This window comes from Salmo salar, chromosome 04 (genome assembly GCF_965601325.2).
Source record: "Salmo salar chromosome 04, fSalSal1, whole genome shotgun sequence".
Lineage (NCBI taxonomy): Eukaryota > Metazoa > Chordata > Actinopteri > Salmoniformes > Salmonidae > Salmo > Salmo salar.
This window is the reverse complement of record NC_138294.1, coordinates 4,780,001-4,790,000: the sequence shown is the minus strand read 5'-3', so window position 1 is coordinate 4,790,000 and position 10,000 is coordinate 4,780,001. Positions and strand designations below refer to the sequence as shown.

General features: G+C 44.9%; 1 protein-coding gene across 1 annotated transcript in view; it reads right to left on the bottom strand.

The window, feature by feature from the left end:
* Nucleotides 1-10,000, bottom strand: part of LOC106594275 (uncharacterized) — a 58,978-nt gene that overhangs the window by 3,192 nt on the left and 45,786 nt on the right. Inside the window, 3 exon segments of the mRNA XM_082973932.1 lie at nucleotides 2,041-2,268; nucleotides 8,413-8,528; nucleotides 8,859-8,942. Of these exon segments, the coding sequence (XP_082830058.1) occupies nucleotides 2,041-2,268; nucleotides 8,413-8,528; nucleotides 8,859-8,942 (428 nt within the window).

Genomic DNA, 10,000 nt, shown 5'->3' with positions numbered 1-10,000 from the left:
CCACCATGCACGCAGCCTGTACATAGATCTAGATATTCTAGAGTGTACCCACCATGCACGCAGCCTGTACATAGATCTAGATATTATAGAGTGTATTCACCATGCACGCAGCCTGAACATAGATCTAGATATTATAGAGTGTATTCACCATGCACGCAGCCTGTACATAGATCTAGATATTATAGAGTGTATTCACCATGCACGCAGCCTGTACATAGATCTAGATATTATAGAGTGTACGCACCATGCACGCAGCCTGAACATAGATCTAGATATTCTAGAGTGTACCCACCATGCACGCAGCCTGTACATAGATCTAGATATTATAGAGTGTACCCACCATGCACGCAGCCTGTACATAGATCTAGATATTATAGAGTGTACCCACCATGCACGCTGCCTGTACATAGATCTAGATATTATAGAGTGTACCCACCATGCACGCAGCCTGTACATAGATCTAGATATTCTAGAGTGTACCCACCATGCACGCAGCCTGTACATAGATCTAGATATTCTAGAGTGTACCCACCATGCACGCAGCCTGTACATAGATCTAGATATTCTAGAGTGTACCCACCATGCACGCAGCCTGTACATAGATCTAGATATTATAGAGTGTACGCACCATGCATGCAGCTTGTACATAGATCTAGATATTCTAGAGTGTACGCACCATGCATGCAGCCTGTACATAGATCTAGATATTATAGAGTGTACCCGCCATGCACGCAGCCTGTACATAGATCTAGATATTATAGAGTGTACGCACCATGCATGCAGCTTGTACATAGATCTAGATATTCTAGAGTGTACGCACCATGCATGCAGCCTGTACATAGATCTAGATATTATAGAGTGTACCCACCATGCACGCAGCCTGTACATAGATCTAGATATTCTAGAGTGTATTCACCATGCACGCAGCCTGTACATAGATCTAGATATTGTAGAGTGTACGCACCATGCACGCAGCCTGTACAAAGATCTAGATATTCTAGAGTGTACCCACCATGCACTCTGCCTGTACATAGATCTAGATATTCTAGAGTGTACCCACCATGCACGCTGCCTGTACGGCCTCAGAGAGCCGTCCAGCGTCGGGGTCACACCATGCACGCTGCCTGTACATAGATCTAGATATTCTAGAGTGTACCCACCATGCATGCAGCATGTACATAGATCTAGATATTCTAGAGTGTACCCACCATGCACGCTGCCTGTACGGCCTCAGAGAGCCGTCCAGCGTCGGGGTCACACCATGCACGCTGCCTGTACATAGATCTAGATATTCTAGAGTGTACCCACCATGCACGCTGCCTGTACATAGATCTAGATATTCTAGAGTGTACCCACCATGCACGCTGCCTGTACATAGATCTAGATATTCTAGAGTGTACCCACCATGCACGCTGCCTGTACATAGATCTAGATATTCTAGAGTGTACCCACCATGCACGCTGCCTGTACGGCCTCAGAGAGCCGTCCAGCGTTGGGGTCACACCATGCACGCAGCCTGTACATAGATCTAGATATTCTAGAGTGTACCCACCATGCATGCAGCCTGTACATAGATCTAGATATTCTAGAGTGTACCCACCATGCACGCTGCCTGTACATAGATCTAGATATTGTAGAGTGTACGCACCATGCACGCTGCCTGTACGGCCTCAGAGAGCCGTCCAGCGTCGGGGTCACACCATGCACGCTGCCTGTACATAGATCTAGATATTCTAGAGTGTACCCACCATGCATGCAGCCTGTACATAGATCTAGATATTCTAGAGTGTACCCACCATGCACGCTGCCTGTACATAGATCTAGATATTGTAGAGTGTACGCACCATGCACGCAGCCTGTACATAGATCTAGATATTCTAGAGTGTACCCACCATGCATGCAGCCTGTACATAGATCTAGATATTCTAGAGTGTACCCACCATGCACGCTGCCTGTACGGCCTCAGAGAGCCGTCCAGCGTTGGGGTCACACCATGCACGCTGCCTGTACATAGATCTAGATATTCTAGAGTGTACCCACCATGCACGCTGCCTGTACGGCCTCAGAGAGCCGTCCAGCGTCGGGGTCACACCACAACACGTGACACTCGTAGCGTCGTCGTCCTCCTCCGTCCATGATGAAGGCAAAGCAGTGGACGTCCCTCCCTACTCCCATGAAGGACAGAAACCTCACCCTGCACTCCACCAACACCTCCTCCTCCTGCTTCACCTCCTCCTCCTCCTCCTCCTCCTCCTCCTCCTTCACCTCCTGATACACAGGGAGAGACAGAGAGAGACATACAGGGAAGCACACAAACACACACACAAAGGATGAAACGTCATCAGAAAGAAAGAGAAAGAGACAGAGAGACAGAGAGACAGAGAGAGAGACAGAGAGAGAGACAATGAGGGTAGAGATGTTATAGTGGTGGGTGGTGATAATGAGGGTAGAGGTGTATATAGCGGTGGTTGGTGATAATGAGGGTAGAGGTGTATATAGTGGTGGTTGGTGATAATGAGGGTAGAGGTGTATATAGTGGTGGGTGGTGATAATGAGGGTAGAGGTGTATATAGTGGTGGGTGGTGATAATGAGGGTAGAGGTGTATATAGTGGTGGGTGGTGATAATGAGGGTAGAGGTGTATATAGTGGTGGGTGGTGATTATGAGGGTAGAGGTGTATATAGTGGTGGGTGGTGATTATGAGGGTAGAGGTGTATATAGCGGTGGTTGGTGATAATGAGGGTAGAGGTGTATATAGTGGTGGTTGGTGATAATGAGGGTAGAGGTGTATATAGTGGTGGGTGGTGATAATGAGGGTAGAGGTGTATATAGTGGTGGGTGGTGATAATGAGGGTAGAGGTGTATATAGTGGTGGGTGGTGATTATGAGGGTAGAGGTGTATATAGTGGTGGGTGGTGATAATGAGGGTAGAGGTGTATATAGTGGTGGGTGGTGATTATGAGGGTAGAGGTGTATATAGTGGTGGTTGGTGATAATGAGGGTAGAGGTGTATATAGTGGTGGTTGGTGATAATGAGGGTAGAGGTGTATATAGTGGTGGGTGGTGATTATGAGGGTAGAGGTGTATATAGTGGTGGTTGGTGATAATGAGGGTAGAGGTGTATATAGTGGTGGTTGGTGATAATGAGGGTAGAGGTGTATATAGTGTATATAGTGGTGGTTGGTGATAATGAGGGTAGAGGTGTATATAGTGGTGGGTGGTGATAATGAGGGTAGAGGTGTATATAGTGGTGGGTGGTGATAATGAGGGTAGAGGTGTATATAGTGGTGGGTGGTGATTATGAGGGTAGAGGTGTATATAGTGGTGGGTGGTGATAATGAGGGTAGAGGTGTATATAGTGGTGGGTGGTGATTATGAGGGTAGAGGTGTATATAGTGGTGGTTGGTGATAATGAGGGTAGAGGTGTATATAGTGGTGGTTGGTGATAATGAGGGTAGAGGTGTATATAGTGGTGGGTGGTGATTATGAGGGTAGAGGTGTATATAGTGGTGGTTGGTGATAATGAGGGTAGAGGTGTATATAGTGGTGGGTGGTGATAATGAAGTATATAGAGGTGTATATAGTGGTGATTGGTGATAATGAGGGTAGAGGTGTATATAGTGGTGGTTGGTGATAATGAAGTATATAGAGGTGTATATAGCGGTGGGTGGTGATAATGAGGTGAGGGGGATATAGTGGTGGTTGGTGATAATGAAGTATATAGAGGTGTATATAGTGGTGATTGGTGATAATGAGGGTAGAGGTGTATATAGTGTATATAGTGGTGGTTGGTGATAATGAGGGTAGAGGTGTATATAGTGGTGGTTGGTGATAATGAGGGTAGAGGTGTATATAGTGGTGGGTGGTGATTATGAGGGTAGAGGTGTATATAGTGGTGGTTGGTGATAATGAGGGTAGAGGTGTATATAGTGGTGGGTGGTGATAATGAGGGTAGAGGTGTATATAGTGGTGGGTGGTGATAATGAGGGTAGAGGTGTATATAGTGGTGGGTGGTGATAATGAGGGTAGAGGTGTATATAGTGGTGGGTGGTGATAATGAGGGTAGAGGGGTATATAGTGTATATAGTGGTGGGTGGTGATTATGAGGGTAGAGGTGTATATAGTGGTGGTTGGTGATAATGAAGGTAGAGGTGTATATAGCGGTGGGTGGTGATAATGAGGGTAGAGGTGTATATAGCGGTGGGTGGTGATAATGAGGGTAGAGGTGTATATAGTGGTGGGTGGTGATAATGAAGGTAGAGGTGTATATAGTGGTGGGTGGTGATAATGAAGGTAGAGGTGTATATAGCGGTGGGTGGTGGTAATGAGGGTAGAGGTGTATATAGCGGTGGGTGGTGATAATGAGGGTAGAGGTGTATATAGTGGTGGTTGGTGATAATGAAGTATATAGAGGTGTATATAGTGGTGATTGGTGATAATGAGGGTAGAGGTGTATATAGTGGTGGTTGGTGATAATGAGGGTAGAGGTGTATATAGCGGTGGTTGGTGATAATGAGGGTAGAGGTGTATATAGTGGTGGGTGGTGATAATGAGGGTAGAGGGGTATATAGCGGTGGGTGGTGATAATGAGGGTAGAGGTGTATATAGTGTATATAGTGGTGGTTGGTGATAATGAGGGTAGAGGTGTATATAGCGGTGGGTGGTGATAATGAGGGTAGAGGTGTATATAGTGGTGGTTGGTGATAATGAGGGTAGAGGTGTATATGGTGGTGGTTGGTGATAATGAGGTATATAGAGGTGTGTATATAGTGGTGATTGGTGATAATGAGGGTAGAGGTGTATATAGTGGTGGTTGGTGATAATGAGGGTAGAGGTGTATATAGTGTATATAGTGGTGGGTGGTGATTATGAGGGTAGAGGTGTATATAGTGGTGGTTGGTGATAATGAGGGTAGAGGTGTATATAGTGGTGGTTGGTGATAATGAGGGTAGAGGTGTATATAGTGGTGGTTGGTGATAATGAGGGTAGAGGTGTATATAGTGGTGGGTGGTGATAATGAAGGTAGAGGTGTATATAGCGGTGGGTGGTGATAATGAGGGTAGAGGTGTATATAGCGGTGGGTGGTGCTAATGAGGGTAGAGGTGTATATAGTGGTGGTTGGTGATAATGAAGTATATAGAGGTGTATATAGTGGTGATTGGTGATAATGAGGGTAGAGGTGTATATAGTGGTGGTTGGTGATAATGAAGTATATAGAGGTGTATATAGCGGTGGGTGGTGATAATGAGGGTAGAGGGGTATATAGCGGTGGGTGGTGATAATGAGGGTAGAGGTGTATATAGTGTATACAGTGGTGGTTGGTGATAATGAGGGTAGAGGTGTATATAGCGGTGGTTGGTGATAATGAGGGTAGAGGTGTATATAGTGGTGGGTGGTGATAATGAGGGTAGAGGGGTATATAGCGGTGGGTGGTGATAATGAGGGTAGAGGTGTATATAGTGTATATAGTGGTGGTTGGTGATAATGAGGGTAGAGGTGTATATAGCGGTGGGTGGTGATAATGAGGGTAGAGGTGTATATAGTGGTGGTTGGTGATAATGAGGGTAGAGGTGTATATGGTGGTGGTTGGTGATAATGAGGTATATAGAGGTGTATATAGTGGTGATTGGTGATAATGAGGGTAGAGGTGTATATAGTGGTGGTTGGTGATAATGAGGGTAGAGGTGTATATAGTGTATATAGTGGTGGGTGGTGATTATGAGGGTAGAGGTGTATATAGTGGTGGTTGGTGATAATGAGGGTAGAGGTGTATATAGTGGTGGTTGGTGATAATGAGGGTAGAGGTGTATATAGTGGTGGTTGGTGATAATGAGGGTAGAGGTGTATATAGTGTATATAGTGGTGGGTGGTGATAATGAGGTATATAGAGGTGTATATAGTGGTGGTTGGTGATAATGAGGGTAGAGGTGTATATAGTGGTGGTTGGTGATAATGAGGGTAGAGGTGTATATAGTGTATATAGCAGTGGTTGGTGATAATGAGGGTAGAGGTGTATATAGTGGTGGTTGGTGATAATGAGGGTAGAGGTGTATATAGTGGTGGTTGGTGATAATGAGGGTAGAGGTGTATATAGTGTATATAGTGGTGGGTGGTGATAATGAGGTATATAGAGGTGTATATAGTGGTGGTTGGTGATAATGAGGGTAGAGGTGTATATAGTGGTGGTTGGTGATAATGAGGGTAGAGGTGTATATAGTGTATATAGCGGTGGTTGGTGATAATGAGGGTAGAGGTGTATATAGTGGTGGTTGGTGATAATGAGGGTAGAGGTGTATATAGTGGTGGTTGGTGATAATGAGGGTAGAGGTGTATATAGTGTATATAGCGGTGGTTGGTGATAATGAGGGTAGAGGTGTATATAGTGGTGGTTGGTGATAATGAGGATAGAGGTATATATAGTGGTGGTTGGTGATAATGAGGGTAGAGGTGTATATAGTGGTGGTTGGTGATAATGAGGGTAGAGGTGTATATAGTGTATATAGTGGTGAGTGGTGATAATGAGGTATATAGAGGTGTATATAGTGGTGGTTGGTGATAATGAGGGTAGAGGTGTATATAGTGGTGGTTGGTGATAATGAGGGTAGAGGTGTATATAGTGTATATAGCGGTGGTTGGTGATAATGAGGGTAGAGGTGTATATAGTGGTGGTTGGTGATAATGAGGGTAGAGGTGTATATAGTGTATATAGTGGTGGTTGGTGATAATGAGGGTAGAGGTGTATATAGTGGTGGTTGGTGATAATGAGGGTAGAGGTGTATATAGTGGTGGTTGGTGATAATGAGGGTAGAGGTGTATATAGTGTATATAGCGGTGGTTGGTGATAATGAGGGTAGAGGTGTATATAGTGGTGGTTGGTGATAATGAGGATGGAGGTGTATATAGTGGTGGTTGGTGATAATGAGGGTAGAGGTATATATAGTGGTGGTTGGTGATATTGAGGGTAGAGGTGTATATAGTGTATATAGTGGTGGTTGGTGATAATGAGGGTAGAGGTGTATATAGTGGTGGTTGGTGATAATGAGGTTAGAGGTGTATATAGTGGTGGTTGGTGATAATGAGGGTAGAGGTGTATATAGTGTATATAGTGGTGGGTGGTGATAATGAGGGTAGAGGTGTATATATTGTATATAGTGGTGGGTGGTGATTATGAGGGTAGAGGTGTATATAGTGGTGGTTGGTGATAATGAGGGTAGAGGTGTATATAGTGGTGGTTGGTGATAATGAGGGTAGAGGTGTATATAGTGGTGGTTGGTGATAATGAGGGTAGAGGTGTATATAGTGTATATAGTGGTGGGTGGTGATAATGAGCTATATAGAGGTGTATATAGTGGTGGTTGGTGATAATGAGGGTAGAGGTGTATATAGTGGTGGTTGGTGATAATGAGGGTAGAGGTGTATATAGTGTATATAGCGGTGGTTAGTGATAATGAGGGTAGAGGTGTATATAGTGGTGGTTGGTGATAATGAGGGTAGAGGTGTATATAGTGGTGGTTGGTGATAATGAGGGTAGAGGTGTATATAGTGTATATAGCGGTGGTTGGTGATAATGAGGGTAGAGGTGTATATAGTGGTGGTTGGTGATAATGAGGGTAGAGGTGTATATAGTGGTGGTTGGTGATAATGAGGGTAGAGGTGTATATAGTGTATATAGTGGTGGTTGGTGATAATGAGGGTAGAGGTGTATATAGTGGTGGTTGGTGATAATGAGGTATATAGAGGTGTATATAGTGGTGGGTGGTGATAATGAGGTATATAGAGGTGTATATAGTGGTGGGTGGTGATAATGAGGTATATAGGAGATGGATATAGTGGTGGGTGGTGATAATGAGGTATATAGAGGTGTATATAGTGGTGGGTGGTGATAATGAGGTATATAGAGGTGTATATAGTGGTGGGTGGTGATAATGAGGTATATAGAGGTGTATATAGTGGTGGGTGGTGATAATGAGGTATATAGAGGTGTATATAGTGGTGGGTGGTGATAATGAGGTATATAGGAGATGGTATATAGTGGTAGGGTGGTGATAATGAGGTATATAGAGGTGTATATAGTGTTGGGTGGTGATAATGAGGTATATAGAGGTGTATATAGTGGTGGGTGGTGATAATGAGGTATATAGAGGTGTATATAGTGGTGGGTGGTGATAATGAGGTATATAGAGGTGTATATAGTGTTGGTTGGTGATAATGAGGTATATAGAGGTGTATATAGTGGATGTTACCTGGTGGGTGGTGATAATGAGGTATATAGAGGTGCATATAGTGGTGGGTGGTGATAATGAGGTATATAGAAGTGTATATAGTGGTGGTTGGTGATGAGGTATATAGAGGTGTATATAGTGGTGGGTGGTGATAATGAGGTATATAGGAGGTGTATATAGTGGATGTTACCTGGTGGTTGCTGATAATGAGGGTTGCATCAGCCACGTTGAGGTTAACAGCTTTCCACTCCTCTCTACTGGAAGAACCAATCAGACTGTCTATCGCCCCGTTCACTATGTCCATACCTAGGGGTCACAGGGCAAGGGGTCACAGGACAGGGGTCACAGGGCAGGGGTCACAGGGCAGGGGCCACGGGGCAGGGGTCACAGGGCAGGGGTCACGGGGTCACAGGGCAGGGGTCACAGGGCAGGGGTCACAGGGCAGGGGTCACAGGGCAGGGGTCACGGGGTCACAGGGCAGGGGTCACAGGGTCACAGGACAGGGGTCACAGGGCAGGGGTCACAGGACAGGGGTCACAGGGCAGGGGTCAGTGTGTGTGTGTGTGTGTGTGTGTGTGTGTGTGTGTGTGTGTGTGTGTGTGTGTGTGTGTGTGTGTGTGTGTGTGTGTGTCTCACCTATAGATCTGTCTACTGGCATCATACCCAGATACAGAACCTGGAACCTCTGGACCAACTCTGTCTTTGGAGAGGGGAACTCTGCTGGACAGACAGACAGACAGACAGACAGACAGACAGACAGACAGACAGACAGACAGACAGACAGACAGACAGACAGACAGACAGACAGACAGACAGACAGACAGACAGACAGACAGACAGACAGACAGACAGACAGACAGACAGCAGTCTTCATTAGGCTACATGACAGACAGACATACAGTTGTAGTCGGAAGTTTACATACACCTTAGCCAAATATATTTAAACTCAGTTTTTCACAATTCCTGATATTAAATCCTAGTAAAAATTCCCTGTCTTAGGTCAGTTAGGATCAACACTTTATTTTAAGAATGTGAAATGTCAGAATAATAGTAGAGAAAATGATTTATTTCAGCTTTTATTTATTTCATCACATCCCCAGTGGGTCAGAAGTTTACATATAAACTCAATTAGTATTTGGTAGCATTGCCTTTAAATTGTTTAACTTGGGTCAAACGTTTCGGGTAGCCTTCCACAAGCTTCCCACAATAAGTTGGGTGAATTTTGGCCCATTCCTCCTGACAGAGCTGGTGTAACTGAGTCAGGTTTGTAGGCCTCCTTGCTCGCACACGCTTTTTCAATTCTGCCCACAAATGTTCTATAGGATTGAGGTCAGGGCTTTGTGATGGCCACTCCAATACCTTGACTTTGTTGTCCTTAAGCCATTTTGCCACAACTTTGGAAGTATGCTTGGGGTCATTGTCCATTTGGAAGACCCATTTGCGACCAAGCTTTAACTTCCTGACTGATGTCTTGAGATGTTGCTTCAATATATCCACATAATTTTCCTCCCTCATGATGCCATCTATTTTGTGAAGTGCACCAGTCCCTCCTGCAGCAAAGCACCCCCAGAACATGATGCTGCCACCCCCGTGCTTCACGGTTGGGATGGTGTTCTTCAGCTTGCAAGCGTCCCCCTTTTTCCTCCAATCATAACGATGGTCATTATGGCCAAACAGTTCTATTTTTGTTTCATCAGACCAGAGGACATTTCTCCAAAAAGTACAATCTTTGTCCCCATGTGCAGCTGCAAACCGTAGTCTGGCTTTTTTTATGGCGG